This window comes from Pongo abelii, chromosome 13, assembly GCF_028885655.2.
Source record: "Pongo abelii isolate AG06213 chromosome 13, NHGRI_mPonAbe1-v2.0_pri, whole genome shotgun sequence".
Taxonomy (NCBI): Eukaryota; Metazoa; Chordata; class Mammalia; order Primates; family Hominidae; genus Pongo; species Pongo abelii.
This window is the reverse complement of record NC_071998.2, coordinates 42,429,525-42,454,743: the sequence shown is the minus strand read 5'-3', so window position 1 is coordinate 42,454,743 and position 25,219 is coordinate 42,429,525. Positions and strand designations below refer to the sequence as shown.

Below are 25,219 nucleotides of genomic sequence, written 5' to 3'. Positions count from 1 at the left end.
AGCTTACTTTGTACTTCAACTAAAGCTTTATTATATAAACATTTTCAGGAAAGAAAACTTTATTTTATGTAGAATATAAGAATGTTCATAGGTCAGTAAGGAGAGAGCATTTTGTCCCATTACTCTTCAGCACTCATATTAAGATGATTTTATTCTTCTGAATTTCTAAGAGGAAGTTTTCTGCGTTATTGTAAAAACGCAGATTTCCCGAGTGTCCTTGAATGATTTATTCATGGTCTACTTGTGTAGTAGCAAAAGAAAAGAATTATACATTACATTTTTTTTATCTTATGCAAGAGAGGAATTTAAAAATATATATTTGGTAAGACCTTTAATAAAGTTTTTAATGAGTTGTCTTTCCAACTCATAGTCATTACAAAGAGTACTGTCTCCTCTATCATCGTGGCTCAGAACAGTGTATTTCTTTTCCTAGCTGTCATATGTGTTGTTTCCACATTACTTTTGGTTTTTAAGTTAAATGTTCCTCTTCTGTTAAAGAAAAACCAAGTTGTACCCATATATAAGTTGGTGCTTAAATTATACCTTGATAAATGTCATAAATATATTAATAACATTTTCTCCAAGATTTAAACATGAGATATCACCAATACTCTGAGCTGAATAAAGTTGCTCTATCATTAACTAAGAATTTTTCGCTTCTTCCTTCTTTATTACTGCCTTCCCCCACTTCTCCATAAGTTCTAATAATAGAATATTTGAAGAATGGATAAATGATGTCATATAATTTTTTATTTACTATCTTTCTCTCATTAAACCTTAAATTCTATAAAGACAGAGGCTATACCTTTCTTGTTTATCTTCGTATGCTTAATGCCTGATTAGTATGTAGTAGGAATTCAGTAAATTAGTTGAATGAATGAATAGTAGGACGTATAATATGAATGCTGCCTTAAAATTTATCTTCGTTGAAAATCTGTTTCATGTATATTGAAATATTTATATTATAAAGTATGATGAGAAGAAATAACAAGAAAAGAAAAATATTTTCAATGTGAATATTTTAAAACTGAATTTGCTACTTGCTTTTTAACACTTAAAGAATAGTGCAATCAGCAATCAATTTTTTAAATATATTTTTTTATTATACTTTAAGTTCTAGGGTACATGTGCACCACGTGCAGGTTTGTTACATATGTATGCATGTGCCATTTTGGTGTGCTGCACCCATTAACTCGTCATTTACATTAGGTATATCTCCTAATGCTATCCCTCCCCCCTCCCCCACCCCACAACGGCCCGGTGGGTGATGTTCCCTTTCCTGTGTCAAGTATTCTCATTGTTCAATTCCCACCTATGAGAACATGCAGTGTTTGGTTTTTTGTCCTTGTGATAGTTTGAATCAACAATCAATTTAAAGTAGTTTTTGAAACTCAACTTTTTGGATTAATACTTGGAGCTGAATTTGATCATGTGACCTTTATTAGCTCAACTAACATAATTTATGGCCCAACTAAATTAAAGTAGTTTGAGGGCATAACATGGAAATGCTCATATTTTTACCATGAGTATCAGTTTTAAGGGTTTTAATTAAAACATGATGTAGGCTATGTAGATAATAGCATTTTTATTGTTTATTTCAAATTGTAACTTGAGAATTTTAAGGATTGAAGAATATTTCCAAGTATAACAGAAAATTATATACTCTTGGGTTCAGAAATTATTATTTAAGAAAAATAGTGCAGTATAAAAGGCCTGACTAATCAGAAACACAAGGACCACAGTAAGTGTACATAACTCCCCCAAACAATGGTAGTGTAGACTTCATTTAATTGTTGGATAAAAGGTATGTACAAACACTGCCGTTACTTAGGAGACATGAAAAAAAAAACAAAGACAAAAACAAAGCTAACTACCATGTGGGTCTTGATAAGGTAGAAAGTAGTCATAAATTTAAATTTGATATATTATGAACTTTAATTTGGCCACTTGTTTAGAAAGGCTATTAATACTTGGCCATACAGCAGTATACTTGGAGAATAAAATTCTACTCAAGGTTTCATAATGTCTTTTCAGCTCTACCTAATTGTAGTATCTCTGTTACTATTTGCCTAAGTTTTGTCCCTTTGTGACTTTAAGGGTATATTTTCATCCTATATTTTTCTCTAGGCATCCACAAGGACAAAGATAAACCTCCCAGCTTCTCTGTTGTCCTTGAGACGTTGAGGCGTACCTTGACAGATTACCAGAACAAGCTGGAAGATGCATCTAATGAGGTAACACTTGCACTGTTTGGCTCCACATATATAGCCTTTGGCCTGTACCAGTACGTATTCCTTGCTTGTTACAAAGGTCAAAAAGATTGGGAATGTTGAACTGACAGCTTCACAGGTACAAAAAATAATAAATTATCTTTCGCCGTTCTTTCTTTAAGTGTGGCCTAAAGTCATGTCTCACGTTTTTGTAACTCTTCAGTCACACTATTATTTTCAAAGTTATAAAGACTCTATCACTTCTTGATCTTCATAATTTATATGTTTTAACTTAATGAAAACACTATGCGAATAGTTTAAGTTAATATGTACTGTATTTAAATGTTAATGTGTTTTTATGACATTTGGTATAGCTACTGGAAATTTAGATTTTGTCAGTGTTTTAGGTTAAGATTTCTACAAACTGTGGAAGTCTCAATAAAAAAGAGAGAAATTAGTTTTCATTCTCTAAAGGCAGTAAAGTGTTGTTAGAAGTTTTTAAAAAACAAATATCTGTTTGATGTAGCCTGGGAGCTTTTAGTTTGCTGATTGAAAAAGCTCATGCTTCTATTTATCATCTCATTTGTATTGTTTAATATGTGGGTTGATAATTTTCTTGGGTATTAAAATGTTTTATGAATTTGTGCTTTAAAAATTGAAGAGTTTGTCTAGTTACATCTTGTCAAATTAGCATATGAAGTAATTACATTAAATACAATTAGTTAGCAAAGCAACAAACAGATTGTTGGAGTCAAAGACAAGTCACATAGCATGGAATTTGGAGTTTATCCTTGTGTTTGTCTCTTTTTTCATATAATATAAATGCCATAAAACGGTTACATTTCACATTTCATATGCGGCTTATTTCATTTTAGCTTGCTAAGATGAACAAAGAAGGAAAAGTGAGTCTTTTTAATACCCTGGGTAATTGTTCAAAAGGCATAAAAGAAAATGACCATCGAAATAATTAAATTTCTATGAAGAACAAATATTACGAAGTCTTTCCCAGTGAGACAAGACAACCTGTATTGTTAGTAGTTTATGAAACTCTTCTGAGGCCTAGGTCTGGAAGCTGCAGGGTAACTAGGAACATATTACCCACAGCGAATTGTTATTTGGGAGGATGAATGTCACATGATCCTCAGCACAGTTGAAAAGTCGACTCAGCAGGCTTTGGCTTAGTAATGCGCTTTGTTGTGAACCAGTGCCAGAGACAGCAGTGGGGAGACCAAGGGGGTGGCTGCAAAGAAAGCAAAAAGAGCAGTCTGACAGAAGGAAGAATGAACTGTCAGAGAAAATAAATCACAAGCGGTGCAGGACCAACTGATGACCTGCCACAAGCCTTCCCAGTAGGACTGCATGTGACCGACCCTGAAGTTGTCATATGGAGTGAGAGACCAGTGAATACCCTCATGATGTATAGAAAGAACAGTCTTCTGCTCTGTTCTTTTTTATTTACTTATAGATGCCCCTGCTTCTGGCATTTTGGTCCAGTAGGATTTTAAGAATAAAGTTGTATTTGTTTACAATAAGAATGAAATCCTTTATCTGGACGTGTGGTAAAAGTACAGTAACATAAGTGATATTTTAAGCTTGAATGCTTTCTTTTCTTTTTAGCCACATGAACTTGTGACAGAAGCTGTATAGCATTTAACCAAAAGAAATAATTTTTTAAAGACTCTTAATTACTATTGAAAAATTTATATTTAAGTAATTGCATAAAAAGCACTTAAAGATTAACTTTTGAGTTACCCATCCCTGAAAAATGTGAAAAAGTTACTTACATTTTCTTTCATCAGCTAAACAGCATGAATGATGCTAAGGAAAAGGCATGTAATGAACTTGATTCTACGAAACAGAAGATAGACTCTCACACTAAAAATATAAAGGTATTATTTAGAATAACTTTTACCTTTTGTATTAAGAAACAAATATAGTTATCTAGGGAATATTTTAAAGTAGAGATATTGAGGTACCTGAAAATATATATTTCTATTTTTTAAAGTATGTATGGATAGAATTTTAATTTTTTCTTGTCGATTAAGAGTAACAAGAATTTTTTTTTCATTTAAAAAATTAAAACTTGATTGGAAATTGTTTTGGTTAAAGGAAAATTTATTTCCCAGATTTAATTATAATACCTTATGAGATTCAAATAATTATTTAAGATGAAATGTCCAGCCTTAGGTACATATTAAACATATTTTACATAAGCACATCATATTTGGAGTCAGTTTTTATCATTTTAGGGTGGAGCCATTGTTTTCAGTACATCATGTCTGTTAATGGGCTGAGACCACACCTGGCTAAGGCCCAGGACTATAGTTTATTTTAGTTTCTGTGCTGGTTTTATGTACTACATCTTTGCAAAATTATACTGAGTCAACTCTCAGAAGTTTCCCAGTATTGCTGGAATTTTATTATGTTGTTTCATGTTGGGTTTGTCATGGACACACTTCAAAAGAATTTGTTAGGTTTAAGGAATAAACAGTTCAGCAGAATTTTGTGCCACATATTTGAGATTTCTATAAGTGGTTGGGATGTCATTGGAAAGTAAATGTTCTTATATTAAATGTAAGAAATTTATTTTAAAATATTTAAAAATTTTTGAACTACAACGTTGTTTTAAAAAAAAATAGGTTGAAAGGAAACTCCCTTGAAAGAACTTTTTGGAATAAGCCATTATATGAACATTTTATGTAAATGTTTAAACATAACAAATGTTCTAATTTTTGAGCTAAGATATTATATTTAGAAAATACATTCAGTAAAATATTTTAATGTAAACAAATGCTTGCCTGCCTTTGTGATTCTTTTATTTTAAAGCTTTGAAAATTTTCAATATGTGTTTTACACTAGTGTCCCCTCACCCCTTGTTGGCTGGCCTTTCTACAATCTCTTTATTTGGTATCTATGACAGGAACTTCAGGATAAACTGGCTGATGTTAATAAAGAGTTAAGTCATTTACGCACTAAATGTGCAGACCGAGAGGCTTTAATAAGCACCTTAAAAGTGGAACTACAAAATGTGCTGCACTGTTGGGAGAAAGAAAAGGCTCAGGCAGCCCAGTCTGAAAGTGAACTGCAGAAGCTTTCCCAGGCTTTCCATAAGGATGCAGAGGTATTACCTGAGACTCAATGACTGTCAGGAAGGGCCTTTCACTAATCTCAGTGTTATACATAAAGTGACTATTTTTACTTGTATTTAATTAAGAAAATTGTTCTGAGCATAGTATTTTGAAATGTTTGTGACAGCTGCAAAATCACTCCATTACTCTTGTGTCATTCTCTTTTGTGAGAGAAGTACTATAACTTGCACAACTAATTTTTTTGATTATCATTTGTACAACTATCTTTTTTGACTTTTAGAACATTGTAACTCAAGTAACTATGCTCCTAACAGTCCTTTGAAGGTTCCTGTTTGCCAATGACAAAATTATTTTTTATTTCAGTAGCTTGGTAGATTGATGGTGGAAAGAATAAGTATTTTATAATCAGATAGACCTGAACTTGGATGCTGATACTTCTGTTTATAAATGATGTGGCTGTGGACAAGCTATATAGCTTAGCCTCTCCACATCTTAGTTTCCTTTTTTTTTTTTTTTTCTTTTTTGAAACAAAGTCTTGCTCTGTTGCCCAGGCTGGAGTGCAGTGGCGCGATCTGGGCTCATTGCAACCTCCACCTCCCAGGTTCAAGTGATTCTCCTGCCCCAGCCTCCTGAGTAGCTGGGATTACAGGTGTCCACCACCATGCCCGGCTAATTTTTGTATTTTTAGTAGAGATGGCGTTTCACCATGTTAGCCAGGCTTGTCTCGAACTCCTGACCTCAGGTGATCCACCCACCTTGGCCTCCTAAAGTACTGGGATTACAGGCCTGAGCCACTGTACCTGGCCTAGTTTCCTTATTTGTAAAACAGTAATAATATCTACTTGAACAGATAGCCTCCTTACTCTGTATAATTATAGGATGTTAATAAAAATTTAGAAAAATAAAAGTCCCATAAAATTAAAACTTTTCATTTAGACACCCTGGAGAGTTGCCTATCCATTATTAATGACTTATAAAAATATTATGACACAAATTTCATGTTTTGTTTAAGCCTCTGTGAATGGAATTATCTTCTAGTTCTTTTTACCCTATGGGTTATAGAGCTAGTCTAGCTAGTGGAACTGGTTTATCTAAGTCATCCTGCATATTGAATTCATTACTCCAACAAATATGAACATGAATGCCAAGAGAGTAAAAAGGAAACATTCTTTCCACTCTTTTTACAGTCTGGGATTTAAATTGTGTCCACATGAAGGGGTTGGAATTGCTCTACACATCAGATAATGATTAAAGTAAAGGAAACTAGAAGCCTGACTGTATTGTAAAGTCAGCATGTCTACAGCACTGTGGTTGGGTTCAACATGTGTGAATTGATTTTGGATTTTGGAGTCTCTTTTCATGCTAAATGGATGATTATCATGCTTGGTTTATCACAGCCCAAGCAAAAAGGACATAGTAGCGACACAATGAATTATCCTTGAGGATGAACTTCCTTGAGAACAAACGTGATCAGTAGGCAAAACACAGGAGGAAGATTTTTATGTATTTGTTAAGTTATATTTAATAAGACTTTTAAACATTTTGACCTCGTTAAATAATGCAAAAGTCATCATTAACTGCTTATGAAAAGGTATAGCATATTTGTGAAAAAATCTGATTTCTTAAATTTGTTGTTTTAACTACATTTTCAAATTTTTTGATTTTTAAATTATTGCATTTGGAAAAAAAGTAAGGTGGCATACATAGTGAACTGAAGATTTACATTTTGATATTTGTAAGAAAATGTTCTCTATAATTTCTAATTATAAAACTTTTACATATGCTATATTCAGTTTTTATAAAATCTATAATGGACTTTCTAAATTTTTCTTTTTAAATTTGTCTCTTTTAAAAGTTTTCTTCCTGCTGATCTATTAAAAAATCTTGAGGGAACTTATTTTATCTACATAAAATAAAAATAGTCATTTTGCAGCTTTACAATTACCTTGTCTTAGAGTTCCATGCTTTGGTACTTTATAGATGAAACACCTTATAAAGAGAGCTATATGACATTATAGTAAGTAAACCCTCCTCATGTGTTCAAATGTGATCTGCTTTATATGAATTCTGCAGCATAGTAAGTGTTCCTAAGTCATTCAGCAATGGATAGTTTAATTACTGAAGTGGTAATATAATTTTAAAGGACTTTTAAAAAACATATTTCTAATTGGACATTTTCGAAAGTATGTCTTGAGCAGCTATATCCATTTTTTTTGCTGTTACTTTATAATATTTAAACACCTACAAATGCCCAGTGTGCCAAATACTATATGAACTTATAAGTGGGGAAAACAAATGAGCCCATCTTCCATATCTTTCATATCACTATCTGCTTTGCCTAAGGGGCTTGGGATAGATTTCCTATAAGTAGTAAGTAAACTGGAATCTCTGGAGGAAGAAGAAAGCTGAGTAATTGTATCCATGTAAAGTACAGATATTGGTATAACTTTTTTTCATAAGAGTTGAATAACACCTTTTTTCTGTATTGTTTTTTGACAAGTAGTATCTATTTTGGCAAATGTAACTATTAAATTATAGAATTACTATACTGAGTTACAGTTAGATAGGCTTATAAACAATGAGTCCAATCCATATGCTTCGTGTGATAGCTAAGGAAACTTAGGCCTGAGCAGGTGTTTACTCAAATCACAACCATCAGTAGCAGAGCTGGGGATGAATCTTGGTCTTCTGGCTTCCAGACTTCAGATTTTGATTTTGAATACCAAGTGTAAGCAATTCCAAATGTTTTATCTGGTGCTTAGTTTTGAATATAAAAAAACTCATTAAAATATTCTGAGACTTGAGTATTGTAATTCCTTTTCAGGTTTTTGAAATTAACTCTTCACCATTAGTATTATGTATTTTACTTCTTACAATGTTTATATACAGCAATTAATTTTTCTTTTTTTTTTTTTCCTGCAGGAGAAGCTAACCTTCCTTCACACCTTGTATCAGCACTTGATAGCAGGCTGTGTGCTCATAAAACAACCAGAAGGCATGCTGGATAAATTCTCTTGGTGTGAGCTTTGTGCAGTCTTACAGGAGAATGTTGATGCCCTGATTGCAGACCTCAACAGGGCTAATGAGAAGGTAACTGTCCTCAGGCACCAGATACCTCTATTAAATTCAGTGACATTTGTCCACATCACAGTATCATTAAGAGGGGCTGACATTCATCTTATTTCAAAAAGAATTTGGATGTTAATAATTCAATACCATTAATTATGGCTTGTCTACAACTCGGTTTGATGCCATTGCTGTGGGCATGTAAATGTGACTGAAGTCTGTATGAAGTCTCTAAGCTCCACTTTCTGTGCAGGACATGCTAATACTACTAGCCAGTATTAGCCACAGGGACCTAATTAAAAGAAAATAAATTAATCTTACTGATGAAGCAATTCAAAGAACTTAGTCATTTACATTAATAAACCAACTCTTTATGTTAGCATAAAATAGAAACAGGATATAGTTATTCAAAAACATGATCTTAAAATTCTTTGCTTAGGAAATATAAGGTGTTATTTTTAAAAGCTTAAACATTTTAAATTATATGCTTACGATTTGCATCTTGAAATACAACAAAGTGTATATTAGAAAACTCACTCCATGCTTTAGACTGCAAAAAGTGTATTTTATAGGAGAATATAGTAGACCTTTATGGTGACATTACTATCTCACAAGTCTAGGAAATCAGTCTCCAACAAATGTTTAAAAACCTGCTTTTGGTCATAGAAAATTACAGTGGCTTAGCAGATCAACATATGCCACCATTAAAGACACATTGGTTCTTATCCTGGGTCTATTGAACTGGTCAGTACTGTGTTTATGTGGTTTAGTTTCCAGGTCTTAGTTGCAATGACATTTGCTCTTGAGGGACAAGAAGAGAAAAACTGTCCCATAAGTTAAAAAAAAATTCTGTTGAAGTAAAAAAACAGCATATTGACCTAATTTCAGGGTGATATTTTTTATTATTGAGCATTTTATCTTGGTCCTATTGACAAACACAACCATAGACACTGAGATGTAGGGCTAAGAAATGAGGGAATAAATTGTGAGAGGCACAGATGCTATTCTTGATTGTGAATGTGTACATGATGGATTTGAAAATTAAAGATAATTAAAATGAATGTGTTTTAACCCTATGAGATGGTATTATATTTTTAATAGTTTTCATTGTTTCAAAACATCCTTAATAGTCATACATTTTAGAAAATGAGGATTTTCTTTCCAGAGTTTGAATGTGAAACAAAAAATGGTTAGAACATTGTGCTTTATTTCATGTAAACTGCTTGCAGATTTTTAAATCTTATTTACTTTCGTTCCCATGGAGATATTTGAATAGCTTGAGCCTTGGTTCCAGAAGTAACAGTATCCTTCTCAATCTCAATCAAATTAATTATAGAATAAGTAACTTCATTAGAAAGAGCAGATGAAAAATTTGCCATCTAAGTATACAAGTAACACAATTTTCTGCTAACGTGTGGCAGTTTACACTGCTATTTTCTTTTTTTAAATTTATTTACATTTTATGTTAAAATTTTTATATGATCTTAAGGAATAAAATATATTAGGACATTTTGGGTGTTTTATTGGGGGAGATGACACAAAGAAATAGCTTGTGAGCATATTTCCTTCTCTGTTGCATCTCCCTGTATAGATAAACCATCTAGAGTATATCTGTAAAAACAAGTCTGACACGATGAGAGAGCTTCAGCAGACTCAGGAAGACACCTTTACCAAAGTGGCAGAACAGATCAAAGCCCAAGAGAGCTGCTGGCACAAACAAAAGAAGGAACTAGAGCTGCAGTATTCTGAACTCCTCCTGGAGGTGCAGAAGAGGGCACAGGTATGCTACCTTTTCAAAGAGCTTTAAAAAATGGGTTACTCAGTGTAACCATTAGAAACTTTTTTTTTTTTTCAGAAGCAGTGCTAAATCAGTTTAAACTTCTTAAGAACTTCATAGAACTTGTTTAGATGCACATACATATGTTTAGATACACACACATATGTGTGTGTGTATGGGTGTGTATATTAAGGATTGTCTTTCATGTAAGTTTGGAAATATATGGGTTTCTGATTAAAATATCCCAAAATGCATTGATCAGTTAATTAAATGCTAAAATTATATTTCCTTTATTTATTTTTAAAATAAAAGATTACAGTATTTGGTAATATATTGTCAGTTTTAGCGTAGGTATTCCTTTATCTGGTTTACTTAATTTGTGGAGGTTCCTATGTGAACCATCATTTAAATTTATTTGGGGTTAAAATCTCTTATGCCTGCTGATATTATATAAGAACTAGGTTATAGTTGTAGGCCGTGTAGCAAAAGTAATTCACTATGAGTTGTATTATGTATTATATCTTGATTGAGAGTAGAAGTTACGGGTTGTTGACATAACCATGTATTTTTTCTACACAAATTATCATCAACATTATTTATATTGTTAACTATCATCTTCACCTAATCAGGAATAACATGATGATAGGGTATACTTTTTTGGCATTGAATTTATTAATAGGTCACTTTTGTTCCTAAGTTAGGATACTTAGGAACCAGAAGGTTGTATATTCTTCCCATGGTTGATTTGGTATTTAACCTCTTTATTTGATCCATTCATGCTTTATTGGCAAGTCTAATTAAAAATAACCAAACTATATAAATATATATACACACATATATAAATAAAATTATTATTATTATATTAAATAAGGCCATTCTGTATCCCCAAATTTAAAGGTCGTATATGAACTTATGCCTTTCTGTATGAATTTGAATGAATCAACAAACGTGCCATCTAAAAGTAGTAATTTTTTCGTTGTATGCAGACTACTATATTATATGCTCTGCATTTTCTAATATTGAAGTAAAAGAGCTAAACAATTTATTTTAATTTTGTAGAGGTAGCATTGATATACAGTGACATGCACAGATCTTAAGTGTATAATTTGATGTTTTTAAAAAGTATTTATTTGATATGTAATATTTGTACATATTTATGGGGTACATGTGATATTTTGATACAGGCATAGAATGTGTAATGCTCAAGCCGGAGTAAGATATCTATCACCTTGAGCATTTTTCATTTCTTTGTGTTGGGAACATTTCAGATCTTCTCTTCTTGCTATTGTGAAATACACAATATATTGTTAATAAAGTCACCTTACTGTGCTTTTGAACACTAGACCTTATTCCTTCTATCTAACTGTATGATTGTGCCCTTTAACCTACCTCTCTCCATCCCTTTCCTCCCCCAACACACCCTTCCTAGACTGTAGTAACTACAATTTGATGTTTTGATCAACATAAACACCCATGTGATCATTACCCCATTTAAGACTTCAAACATTTTCATTACCCTAGAGTGTTCTCGTGTTCTCTCTTCCAGTCAGTTTTACGCCTCATAGGCAACCATTGTTCTGATGCCTGTCATCGTAGATTAGTTTTCACCTGTTCTTGAATTTCATGTAAGTGGAATCATTCAATAGTCTGGTGATTGACTAATTTCACTCAATATTAATGTTCTGAGCATAATGTCATTTATGTTGTTTTGTGAATCAGTACTTCATTCTTCTTTATGGTCACTAGCGTTCCATTTTATCACAGCACCACTATTTGATGGATTGTGGGTTGATGGATATTTGAGTTGTTTCTGTTTTTTAGATATTGTAAGTAAAATTGCCACAAACATTATTGTGCAAGTCTTTTGTCAACATATGGTTTTATTTCTCTTGCTTAATTACTAAAGTGCAGTTGCCAGGTCATGGGATATATGTGTGTTCATAAGAAACTGTCAAAAGTTTCTAAAAAATGCTTGTGTCATTTGTTATTCCCACCAGCAACATATGTAAGTTTCCATTGTTCTACATCCTCTGCAGCACTTGGTATTGTCAGTCTTTTAAATTTTAGTCCTTATAGTGGTTTTAAAATGGAGTTTCATTGTGGTTTAAAGTTGCATTTTTTTGGTGATTCATGATGCTGAGCACTTTTCATATATTTATTGGCTATTCACATATCTTCATTTGTAAAGTGTCTCTTCTACTGTTTTCTCATTTAAAAAACAGAGATATTTGTGTTTTTATTATTGATTTCTAAGAGTTCTTTAGATATGCTGGATACATATCCTTTGTCATGTATATATGCATCACAATATTTTCTCTGAATCTCTTGCTTGCCTTTTCAGTGTTTCTTTTGATGATCATAAGTTTTAAAATTTTGATGAAGTCCAACTTATAAATCTTTTTCTCTTTTGTCTATTAATTTATATATGTGAAATGATTGTTCTTTACTTCAAGGTTGGGAAGATAATCTCTTGTTTCTTCTAGAAGTTTCATAGTTTTAGCTTTTACGTCTAAGTTTGTGATCCCTCTCAAATTAATTTTTGTGTGTGATGTTAGGTAGAGTTTCATTTTTCCCTCTTCATTTATTGTTCCCACATCACTTGTTCAGCACTTTCCTAGCTGAATAGCCTTGGTACCATTGTGAAAAAACAGTTGGCCATATTTAGAAACCACAGACTTATCCATCTATATAGTTTTGTCTGCTCCAGAATGTCATATAAGTGGACTCATACAGTATGTAGTCTTTTGGGTCTGGTTACTTTCACTTAGCAAAATATATTTGAGATTCAGTCACACTGTTGCATATATCAGTAGTTCATTCCTTTTTACTGCTGAATAATGTCCCATTGTATGGCTGTAAAATTTTATCCAAATACTTGCTGATGGGCCTTTGGATTGCTTTTATTTTTTTGGCAATTATGAGTAAAGATGCTTTAAACATCGATGGAAAGGTTTTTGTGTGATCATAAATTTTCATTTCTCTTGGGTACTTAAGAGTTTGATTTCTAGATTATATGGTAAGTGTATATTTATATGGTTATATGGTAAGTGTAACTTAAGCAACTATTAAGTTGTTTTTCCAAGTGACTATATCATTTTGCACTCTCACTAGCAATGTAAGAGATTTTGATTTGCTCTGCACCTGTGCCAACGTATGGCTTCATCATTTTTTTCTTTTGAATTTTAGCCATTATAATAGGTGTGTAATGCCATGTCGTTGTGATTTCGATTTACAGTTTCCCTACTGCCTAATAAATTAATCATTTATTTATGTGTTTATTTGCTATCATCTTTTTTGGTGAATTATCTGTTCAGATATTTTGCTCAGTTTTTAATTGGATTGTGTGTTTTCTTATCGTCAAATTTTGAGAGTCATTTACCTACCGGAGGTTCGAGTCATTTTTCAGATACGTGATTTGTAAATGTTTTCTACTATTCTCTTAGCAGTACTTTTGCAAAGCAAATGTTTCAAATTTTTATGACCCATTTATCAATTTTTTTATTGATTATACTTTTGATGTTACATGTAAGAACTCTTTGCTTAAGATTATAGGCACCAAGATTTTCTCCATTTTTTCCCCTATATGTTTTATAGTTTTAGGTTTTACATCTAGGTCTATGATCAATTTTGAGTTAGTTTCTGTAAAGGTGTGAGGTATGGATTAAGGTCAGTTTTTTTTTTTTTGCGTATTCATGTCCATTCCAGTAACATTTGTTGAAATCACTGTCCTTTATTGAATTGCCCTTGCACCTTTATCAAAAATCAGTTCACTGTTTGTGTCAATCTATCTCTAGACTTTCTTGTCTGTTCCATTTATTTATGTATCTAATTCTTTTTTTCTTTCAATACTATACTGATTTAATCACTCCAACCTTTTACTAATCTTAAAATCAGGTAGTGTGAGTCTTCCAACTTCTTTTTTCATCAATGTCCTGAACTCTTTGAAATCTAAAAGAAGGTGTGGCAATTCGCTTTTTTCTCTTTTTGAGACAGACTTTCACCCTGTTGCCCAGGCTTGAGTATGGTGGCACAGTCACGGCTCACTGCAGCCTTAACCTCCTGTGCTCAAGTGGTCCTCTCACCTCAGCCTCCCAAGTAGCTGGGACTGTAGGCATGCACTACCATGCCCAACTAATTTTATTTTTAAAATTTTTTTGTAGAGATGAGGTCTCACTATGTTGCCCAGGCTGGTCTCCAACTCCTGGCCTCAAGTGATCCTCTTTCCTTGGTCTCCCTAAGTGTTGTGATTATAAGCGTGAGCCACTGTACCCAGCTGCAGTTCACTTTTTGAAGTAAAAGAATCAGTCATTACAAATGCTAATGTTTTAGGAGAAGCTCTCACTCAAGACTTTTCTCTGAAGAATTTGTAATACCTTAGTCTTTGACCCATTTGTCTACAAATGGAAATGATCATTTTAATTATCTCTAAAAGTACATTACTATTATAAATTGGAGGCTGAGTGTGGTGGCTCCTGCCTGTAATCCCAGCACTTTGGGAGGCCAAGGCAAGTGGATCACCTTGAGGTCAGGAGTTTGAGACCAACCTGATCAACATGGAGAAACCCCATCTCTACTAAAAATACAAAAAATTAGCCAGGCGTGGGGGGGCATGCCTGTAATCCCAGCTACTTGGGAGGCTGAGGCAGGAGAATCACTTGAACCCAGGAGGCAGAGGTTGCCATAAGCTGAGATCGCGCCATTGCACTCCAGCCTGGGCAACAAGAGCGAAACTCCATTTCAAAAATAAATAAATAAATAAATTGGCATATATTCTGTATTATTTATGTACATATTTGCTTTTTTATCAAATATAATTGAATACACTGCAGCAGTTTATTTTGGTATTATATTTCATAAACTGTTATTATAATACATATTATAGGACCTGTACATTTTATTTTAGGAAATTTTGTTATGATTAATTCTATATCTTTTACCACCAAAAGTGCAATGCAAATAACAAATTTTCATTTTACATTACTTAATACATTTTCAAAAATTATGTTGATAAGGACATGAGGGGAAAAAATCTGCAGTTGTTATATAGGATTGTGAGTTATAGAGGATGTTTGGTGTTAGATGAGCATAACTATAAGTATATTCCATCTGCTGGGAAACAAATGACCTATTCTTAGAGTCTTATGTTTAATGCTTGGCCATTGTAAAGAAGTGATTAGTAAAAGACACTAAAGTAAAGTAAAAAACAATATTTGGATTTGATTGCTTTTATCTGAAAAAATGTAGTAGATGTTAGAAAAGTAGTGTTTGTAAGAATCTAATATTTCGAAGACTTTTTTAATGTCTAAGCTTTAAAACAGTTAGTGTAAATGCTACTAGAAAAATGAAATTTGTAGAGAAGGCAGCCTGGTTTTACTATCACAGCATGTCTTTAGCATTGGGTAAAGTTTGCTAGCCACATGTTGGGTAATTCTTGAATTTAAATATGTTGAGCCATCCTGTAAATATATCTCAAGTGTCTATGCCTCCTAAAGTATCTGGGCCCAGTGCCACATACCATTCCATTTACTAACTTTGTTTTTGTAATCTTAGTATTTATGTTCTTGTTTCTTTTCTGTTTGAAAAAGATAGTTATTGGAACAAGAACTTCCTTTCTAGAAGTAAAGTTTTTTTTACTGTCAGTTAAGTAAAGGTTACCCTTGATGTAATGTTTATTGTAAACACTTTAGATTTATTTGACGTTTTAGTAAAATCAAGTGAGTTTAGAATGGAGAACAAAACTCAGGGAGATTCAGGTTCATCATGCTATATTGCATTTTATTCCTCTTTTACCATGGTATTGAGAATGTATTTGGCAAGGAACCCAGGTGAGTCATAAAAGTGTTATTAGATGTTGAAACTTTTTTCTTCATAATTGAACTCCAAGAATATTCAGAGATAAAGTGGAGCTTATTGATATTGTTGGAGGTGATAATTCCTTAAGGTATACATGCCAGCCTGCAATGATTCAGAGAGTTAGATACAATCATGTGTACACTGTGTTCTGATAGACTGTGAGTCCATGGGAATGGATACCTCTAATGAAATTTTGGAAGAGACTTCTGACTACTTTTCAAATAATTGCTTTATAAATTGTTTTTGTTAATTATGATATTAGCAGTTGAATTTGCATGGTGCTTGATATAATTTTCAATGCTTTTGCATATTTTCCATGTCTCTTCTTATGTAAGCCCCACCACAGGCATATGAGGTAGGTCATTTAAGTATCATTTCTATTTTACAAGCGAGGAATCTAAGGTTCAGACAACTGATACTACTTACTTGTGTAGTAATGAAGTTCTTGGGACAGGATTAGAATAAACATAACCATATGTAAAATGTCTAGCCCATTGCTTGGCATTTAGAAATGACAAAGTGAATGTTATGGACTGTTTTAGTACATTATTACCATCCTTATCTTCCAGTCCCTTTTGCATTATATTGTAATACTGCTTCTTTTAGAAATATATGCTGTTTTTATATATAAAGCAGTATCTGAAAATAGGTATAGTGACATCTCAGTTTCATATTTATGGAACTCATATTCCTTTTTTTTTAGGAGCTAGTATCTCACTACGTTGCCTAGGCTAGAGGGCAGTCGTGCGATCATAGCTCACTGCAGCCTCAACCTTCCAGGCTTAAGAGATTCCCCCACCTCAGCCTCCCAAGTAACTGGGACTACAGGGCATGCCACCATGCTCTGCTAATTTTTGTATTTTTTAAGTAGAGACGGGGTTTTGCCGTGTTGTCCAGGCTGGCCCTGAACTCCTGGGCTCAAGCCATACACCTGCTTAGACCTCCCAAAGTGTTGGGATTACAGGCGTGAGCCATGGTGCCCAGCTCACATTTCTTTTTCTTTTTTTCTTTTTTTTTTTTTTTGAAACAGGGTCTCACTCTGTTACCCAGGTGGAGTGCAGTGCTGCAGTCTTGGATCACTGCAGCCTTGACCTCCTGGGCTCAGGTGATCCTCCCACTTCAGCCTCCTGAGTAGCTGAGACTATAGGCATGCACCGCCACACCTGGCTAATTTTTTGTATTTTTTTGTAGAGATGGGGTTTTGCCATATTTTCACAAGCCATCTGCCTGTCTTGGCCTCTAAAAGTGCTGGGATTACAGGCGTGAACTACTGTGCCTGGCCAGAACTCACATTTTTAAGTGATTCTTGATGAATGTTTAAACATGATAATGTATGAAAAATCTAAATAGTGCTACATTGTCAGCCACCCACAAATGGTAGTTCTCTTAATTTGTATTTCTCAGAGTTTTTTTTTCTGAGAAACTGAAGTTTTAATATACTATATCATAAATTGCAACTGTAGATAAGAATATCAAGATAATTTTTACATAATTTAGTTAATATTAATAAAAAACTATATATGTTATATACCAAATATATAGCACACTGTGTTTCATGCTGTGGTAGTAACAAAGAGGTATACTATATAGTTTTTTCCTCAAAAAGTGTAAAATATAATTGGGGAGATACATGAAAAAGTAAATAATACAAGGTTTATCATAGGCTGTACATAATTAGTTGCCAAAAGAATGCTATAAATTTAGAAGAGGAGATAGATGGTCGAAGTTTGAGGAGGCTTAGCAGAGGAGACTGGAGCCAACCTGGGCCCTGTTGCCAGGATCTGAAAGCACAGAAAGAAGGGAAATATGGGACACATCAGAATTTAGAAATAATATTGCTAATTTTCCACAGTCAGATGTAATATCTCTTAATAATAAGCAAACCAGACATCTTGCGTGTATTGACATATTTATTCCCAGTCTTCCGATAAAATAACTCTGTTCTTTTGAGGGTATGGCTTATCCAAAGGGTATTTTATAATTTACAGTGCTTTAGAAACAAAACAATAAACACAGGCACATACCATTTTTGGCATATATTTTCGATGTGTTAAATTTACATAATGAAAATAGTGTTTTAAAATTAAATAACCATTATGGGGCTTGAGAATGTGTGTCTGTATATGAAGACTAGATAATAGGATTGCTAGATCATATGATAATTGTATGTTTAACTTTTTGAGGAACTGCCAAACTGTTTTTGAAAATAGCTGCACTATTTTACAATCCCATCGGCAATGTCTGAGAGTTCTAATTTCCCTACAAAGTGTCCTTATTTTTTAACAGAGAAACATTTACATAGTAGAGAAAGCAGGTGAATTTATGTTTGTTATATTTTTAAATATTACCATAGCTTAAAAAGGCAAGATATGAAACTTACAAAAATAAGACACTTTAAATGAAGTCCTTTGATGTCTATATGTCATCGAATGTCCAGTTTGCAATTTGCCTTTTTGCCAACATAAAGAGCAAGAACTCAGCGAGCAAGAGTGATAGAAAAGAATTTTACTCCCTAGGGAAGTGTCTAATTTCTGGCCCACAGTCTCAAAGTTCACAGAGTGCTGTAAGCCAGTAAGGCGTCCCTCAAAGCTCATGTATTTCAGGAAGTAAGTCCATGATTCATTAAGGAAAAAAGCTGTCCTTTTTCCACATTATGGATGCACTTTGAATTTATTAGAGAGTAAAGGAAAACTGGTGAAATTATGTAGTATTTTTGTTATGCTATTGAATTTTGTGTAAAAGGTATGCATTCTTTCTATATTTTTAGGTTTTTTTCTTCACGATCGCAATGTTTTTATGGGGGAATTTGAGAATATTATTTTTTGAAATTAAACGCACTGAGGAGCAGGTTATTTCAGTACTAGGAATGCTTTTGTCCCATATGAAAGCGATGTTCCTTATGTTTGTTTTAAAAATACTGGCCTTTAATCTCCTTGGGTGGAAAACATTCGATTTTTTTTAAAAGCAAATTTGCTCTATAGCTGTTTCCACCCTTACAATCAAACAGGCTTTGTTCTTCAAGAATAATTCACAGTAAATAATGCAATACCTCTGAAAGTAGTTCCCTATGGAAAGTCAGAATTAATTTAAACCAGAATTCTGACATGTAGATAAGTTCCAAATTACATTTGGAAATTTTGTTTTTTTAAATTATAGTTTTCTTTTTTCTAAGCCTTTACATTGTAAAGCTTTTTTCATTAATTGGGCATTTATTCAGTGTTTATTATGGGCAAAACACTGTGCTAAGCAAAATCAGGGATGATTTTATAAAGGGTTATTTAATTCCTTCAATATTTATTAAATACCTACAGAGTATAGAGCACTGTGACAGACACCATAGTAAATAATTCCTAACCTCTAGGAACTAGCAATCTTGTATTTGAGGGAGAGTAGATATACACACATGAAATAAATAAGTAGTGTAGAAGTTAAATGCCTGAGTGACCCTTACTTAAGTTCAGAGGTCAAGATCAGTGTGAAGGAAAATGATAGTAAAATGAGTCATAGAATAGACAGAACCTGAAATGGGCTCTGAAGAGTGTTAGTATTCGAATAGTGTTAGGGGAGATGGAAGGCAAAGGACCCGGGTGTTCTACAGAACATGTTAAATTGTGAAAAGTAGTGGTGAGGCTAATGCCTGTATACTAAAGGAAGAGATCAACTTCTTGTTCATCAGGTTGAGGATAGTGGGAGAAGGTGAATTCTTTACTGGGGAAGACGTGGGGATGTTGGTACCTGAGGGGAGAACCTTAGTTCAGTAAAGACAAAAAAGTTAGGTAATAGAATTAGATAAACCTAGCTGAAGGAGTGTGCGCAAATAGTGTAACTTCTCTAAACCTCGATTTTATTATCAGTAAAACTGTGCCAACCTCATAGTTCAGTGTAAGGATTTAAAAAAATATATGTAAAGCATTTAGAACAATGCCTGGAATATGAATAAGCACTGTAATATTCAAACTATTCCCATTAAAATAGAGAAATAATAGGCCTCACAGTATCCACTGAGATTTGGGTTCTAGTAGGAGTGAATTGGAAACTTTGAGACAAAATTATTTATGTAATACCAATTTTTTTTTTTTTTTTTTGATACCAAGTCTCGCTCTGTCGCCCAGGCTGGAGTGCAGTGGCACGATCTTGGCTCACTGCAACCTCTGCCTTCTGGGTTCAAGTGATTCTCCTGCCTCAGCCTCCTGAGTTACTGGGACTACAGGCACGTGCCACCACGCCTGGCTAATTTTTTGTATTTTTAGTAGAAATGGGGTTTCACTGTGTTAGCCAGGATGGTCTTGATCTCCTGATCTTGTGATCCACCTGCCTTGGCCTCCCAAAGTGCTGGGATTACAGGTTTGAGCCACCGTGCCTGGCCCTCCAATGTGTATTTTTTAATCTGTTAATTGATCTTTTCTTTTTATGCATCTGGATTTTTAGTTTTAGCAATCCTATCTTTATAACAAGATTAAGTAATTTGCCTGTATTTTCTTCTAATATTTCTGTGGTTTCATTTTTTTTACATATAGATTTATGGTCTATTTGGAATTTACTTATGTATAAAATGTCAGGTATAGATCAACTTTTATATTTTTTTCCAGAAGGCCATCCAGTTATTTCACCACCATTTAGTCTATCTTTTTCCCACTGCTTTGAATTGCTACCTTTATCATTGAAGTTTTTTTCTGCTTAGATCTGTTTCTAGCTGTTCTGTTCCATTGGTCTTTTTTTTTCATGTACAAATAACATGATTTTTTAAATAGAGGTTTTTGTGTGTGTGCGTGTGTGTGTGTGACAGAGTCTTGCTCTGTCACCCAAGCTAGAGTGCAGTGGCGTGATCTTGGGTTGCTGCAACCTCTGTTTTTCAGGTTCATGCAGTTCTCCTGCCTCAGCTTCCTGAGTAGCTGGGATTACAGGCCTGTGCCATCATGACTGGCTAATTGTTTTTTTGTATTTTTAGTAGAGACAAGGTTTCACCATATTGGCCAGGCTGGTTTAGAACTCCTGATCTCAGGTGATCCACCCGCCTTGGCCTCTCAAAGTGCTGGGATTACAGGCGTGAGCCAGTGTGCCCGGCCTTAATTAGAGGTTTTGTTGGTGTTTCAATATGTGGTGGGGCTGTTCCCCTCTCATTCCTCTTCTTTTTCAGGGTTAAACTCAACTTGCCTAGCTCCAGAAAACAAACTGGTTTGCTTTTTAGTGGAATTGTACTACATTTATCAATTTACTTAGGAATAATTGATCTTTGTGATGAGTTAGGCTGTTGAAGTTTGAATTATTATTTTGTGTCTTTCAACCATATTTAAAACTTTTCCTCATATAGATTTTTTACATTGCAGGCTACATTGATTCCTAAATTATTCTATCTTTTTTATTATGGAATTCTAAATGGAGTTTTCTCTTCCATTATTTTCTTTTTTGTTTATCTGTATATATTAAGGATATTGATATTTTAAATTGTGGTAAAATATGCATGACGTAACATTGACCATTTTGATCCTTTTAAAGTATACAGTTCAGTGGCATTAAGTGTGCTCACAGTATTGCACAACCATCACCACTATTTAGCTCCTGAACTTTTCATCACTCCAAACAGAAACGCTGAACTCGTTAAGCAGTCACTCCTTGTTCCTTCTTCTCCTCAGCCCCTGGTGACCAAAAATGTGTTTTCTGTGTCTATAACTTTTCCTAGTGTGTATATTTTGTATAACTGGAGTCATACAAATGTGGCCTTTTGTGTCTGGTTTCTTTCTCTTAGCGTAGTGTTTCAATTTATGTTGTACCATGTATTAGTACTTCATTCCTTTTTATGGCTGAATAATATTCTGTTGAGTGGATAAACAAAATATCCACTCAACATTTTGTTTATTCATTTTGTTTATTCATTCATCCTCTGTTAGGCATTTGTGTTTTTTCCTACCTTTTGGCTATTGTGAATAACGTTGCTGTGAACAAGAAGCTATTGATTTTTTTGTATGTTAATTTAATATATTTTATTTAACCTTACTGACTTTTTTTTCTGTTTGAATTCTGTCATTGAATCTTTTGCTATTTCTAGATTTATGATCAAATTTTCTACAAATAGAGATAGTTTTACTTCTTCTTGGCCGATCCTTATGTCTCTACTTGCTTTTCGTTGCCTAGTTGCACTGGCTAATAACACACCAAATACAATGTTAAATACTAGTGGAGATAGTGGGTGTTCTTGCCTTGCTCCGGAACTTGGTAAAAATGCTTTAGGTTTTTCTCCATTATTAAGATACTGACTTTAGGATACAGTGTCTCTATCTCTACCTGTATCTACATGCACAATTTTTATTGTAATTTTATGTGTAATTTTTGTTGAAAACACTTTTGCCTGAGACACTGAGGTTCACTTTTATTTTCACTTACCTAAGTATTGCTAGTTTGCCTCTTGTATTTTCTAGGTTTTCTGTAATTTTCTTTTTTTTCTATAATTGAACAGATGAAATTGATTTTGAAGAGAATATGGAATCAACCTTTGTGATTTCCATTTGTTCCCCTCATCCTACTCCCAACTGCTGCAACTCTACTGCTAACCCTGGCCATCTTTATTATGTTTCTGATTCTCACATCCCTTTACTAAGAATAGGGACAGTTCCAGGATTTTATGGCTTCTCATACCTCTCTAGATAAAGTTAAGTTTCTTAGTGTAGCACATAAGGTACTCAGTCCTCTGTTATCTGTGTACTTTTCAAATTTCCATCCTTTCTCTCATTTCTTCAGGTATTCTGAATTATTTGCATCCTTAGAGCATACTATGCTGTTTTCTGGCTCTTCCTTTTCCACATGCTAGTCTTCCTGCTTTAATCTAGCTATAAGCCAAGTGTCAAGTTTTATTTTTCCTTGAAGTGTTCCTGCTTTAAGAGGGTTGTCGCACATCCTCTTGCAAGCAGTCTGTGCAGCTACTGATTCTCAGAGTTCCTTGCTTCTTTTAGCACTCCCTGTGGGCCACCACTTGCTTTACTAGTGGTCTTTGTATGGAGTTCTGGGACATAGTCCCATTGATAGAATATGGCTGCCAAAGTTTGTTTAAGTACCCTTTTGTACTCCTCTGGCAACCTGGAATATTTCCATCATAGCATTATACCACACTAGTTGATTTACTTGTCTCTTTTCCAAGTACATGTGATTTAGTAACTAATCAATACTTTTTTTTTTTTTGATAGAGACAGGGTCTTGCACTGTCACCTAGGCTGGTCTCAAATTCCTGGACTAAAGAGATCCTCCCACCTTCACCCTCTTGAGTAGCTAGAACTATACACATACCACCCTACTTGGCTGATATTTTTTAATTTTTTTTTTTGTAGAGACAGGGTCTTAGTCTGTTGCCCAGGTTGGTCCCAAACTCCTGCCCTCAAGCGATCCTCTCACCTTGGCCTCCAAAAGTGCTGGGATCATAGGTGTGAGCCCTTGTGCCTGGCCCCAATAAATGTTTATTGAATAATAAGTGAATAGTAAAGGAAATTGGGATCTGTTACCTTCTTTTTTTTTTTTTTAGTGAGACAGTGTCTTGCCCTGTTACCCAGGCTGGAGTGCAGTGGCATGATCATGGCTCACTGCAGCCTCAGCCTCCTGGATTCAATTGATTCTCTGACCTCAGCCTCCTGAGTAGCTGTAACTATAGGTGTGCACCACCATTCCTGTCTTAATTTTTTTTATTTTTTATTTGTGGAGATGGGGTCTTGCTGTGTTGCCCAGGATGGTCTCAAACTCTTGAGCTCAAGCAATCCTCTTGCCTCAGCCTCCCAAACACTGGGATTACAGGCGTGAGCCATTGTGCCTGTCCCTTCTTAATTTTACTCTTTCTTTCAAGATTCCTTACTGATTAGGTTAAGATTTCATAGAGAGAGCCAATTTATTTTCTAGTGATTAATTGTGGTTCTTACAGTTAAATTTCTTTTTATTTCAAATTAAGTTTTGGATTGTAAGCAACTTGATTAGGCAAAAAGGAGCAGAGGGCTGCTGAGGCCCAGCTCACAATTAGTATTTCCTGTCACCACTGGAGATGCACTGTGTATAGCTTTCTGTCATGGAGAGGTAAGACAGAAACTGAAATAAGTGAGTATCCTTGAGAGACAGTGCCTTCTCATGCAGTAAATGGTAGACCATGCTACTTGTTATATCATTGATTGAACCGGTTGCTTATTTTGGTAAAAAGTAAAGTCTTTTTTACACCTAGGAAACCCTCTATTGGCAGTGTCATTTCTGTTTAAAAGTAGAAATGAAGAATTAGTGAGGAGTGGAAGAAGAGAAACTATACAGAGAAAGCATATTTTTCTTTTCTAAATTTGTGTGTTTATGTATAAGTCTACAGGAAATTTATGAAATAGTCTTAAATTTATGTGTTCTACTTTATGTAAAGCTTCTATGTGAGAGGATTTAAAAATCAGTGTGCACATTCAGATCTAAGCTGTTTGGCTCACTGTTGCCCTGTCTATCTTATTTATGTTTTGGATATTTTAGCACATGTATCTTTTAAAGAGGAAGAAGTGGTTGTCAGCAAAAGTTTGTTTTCTTTGCGTAAAGGGAAATTAATATAATGCCTGTTTGTTTCATGATCAAATATATTTTTTGACTTCTTCCATAGAAATTTCAAGAAATTGCTGAAAAAAATATGGAAAAATTGAACCATATTGAGAAGTCACATGAACAGTTGGTTCTTGAAAATTCGCACTTCAAAAAACTGTTATCACAGACTCAAAGGGAACAGATGTCCTTGCTGGCAGCCTGTGCATTAATGGCTGGTGCCTTATATCCCCTCTATAGCCGATCATGTGCCTTGTCTACACAGAGAGATTTTCTCCAGGAGCAGGTCAACACCTTTGAGTTGTTCAAACTGGAAGTTAGAACTCTAGCCCAGGCTTTGTCAACTGTAGAGGAAAAGAAGCAAGAGGAAGCCAAGATGAAAAAGAAAACATTCAAAGGATTAATACGTATATTTCGGAAAGGTGTTATTGCAATTTTGGCAGCAAACAGACTCAAGATTTTGGGCCAATCATGTGCCTCTCTTTTTACCTGGATGGAGAGTTTCAAAGAAGGCATAGGCATGTTAGTGTGCACAGGAGAGCCTAAAGACAAGCATAAATTTCCAAGTAAGATAATTTGTGCTTTTAAAAATATAAGTTGCATTTAAGTGAAATACAGTGTGACTATACCTGGCTATTATGGAAAAACTTTAAAAAAATCATGTAATATGCCAAATAATATAACAT

The 25,219-nt window shown here is 34.0% G+C and overlaps 1 protein-coding gene across 18 annotated transcripts in view; it reads left to right on the top strand.

The window, feature by feature from the left end:
* The window catches only part of CCDC171 (coiled-coil domain containing 171), a 467,560-nt gene that overhangs the window by 191,629 nt on the left and 250,712 nt on the right, over positions 1-25,219 (top strand). For 14 of the 18 annotated variants that reach the window (XM_054519835.2, XM_054519832.2, XM_054519828.2 and 11 more), the window contains 6 exons: positions 2,128-2,234; positions 4,010-4,099; positions 5,131-5,331; positions 8,222-8,389; positions 9,957-10,145; positions 24,595-25,099. In XM_054519835.2, coding sequence (XP_054375810.2) covers positions 2,128-2,234; positions 4,010-4,099; positions 5,131-5,331; positions 8,222-8,389; positions 9,957-10,145; positions 24,595-25,099 — 1,260 coding nt within the window. The remainder of the gene's footprint in view (positions 1-2,127; positions 2,235-4,009; positions 4,100-5,130; positions 5,332-8,221; positions 8,390-9,956; positions 10,146-24,594; positions 25,100-25,219) is intronic. The other 4 variants (XM_054519839.2, XM_063714205.1, XM_063714207.1 and 1 more) reach the window with 1 other exon arrangement.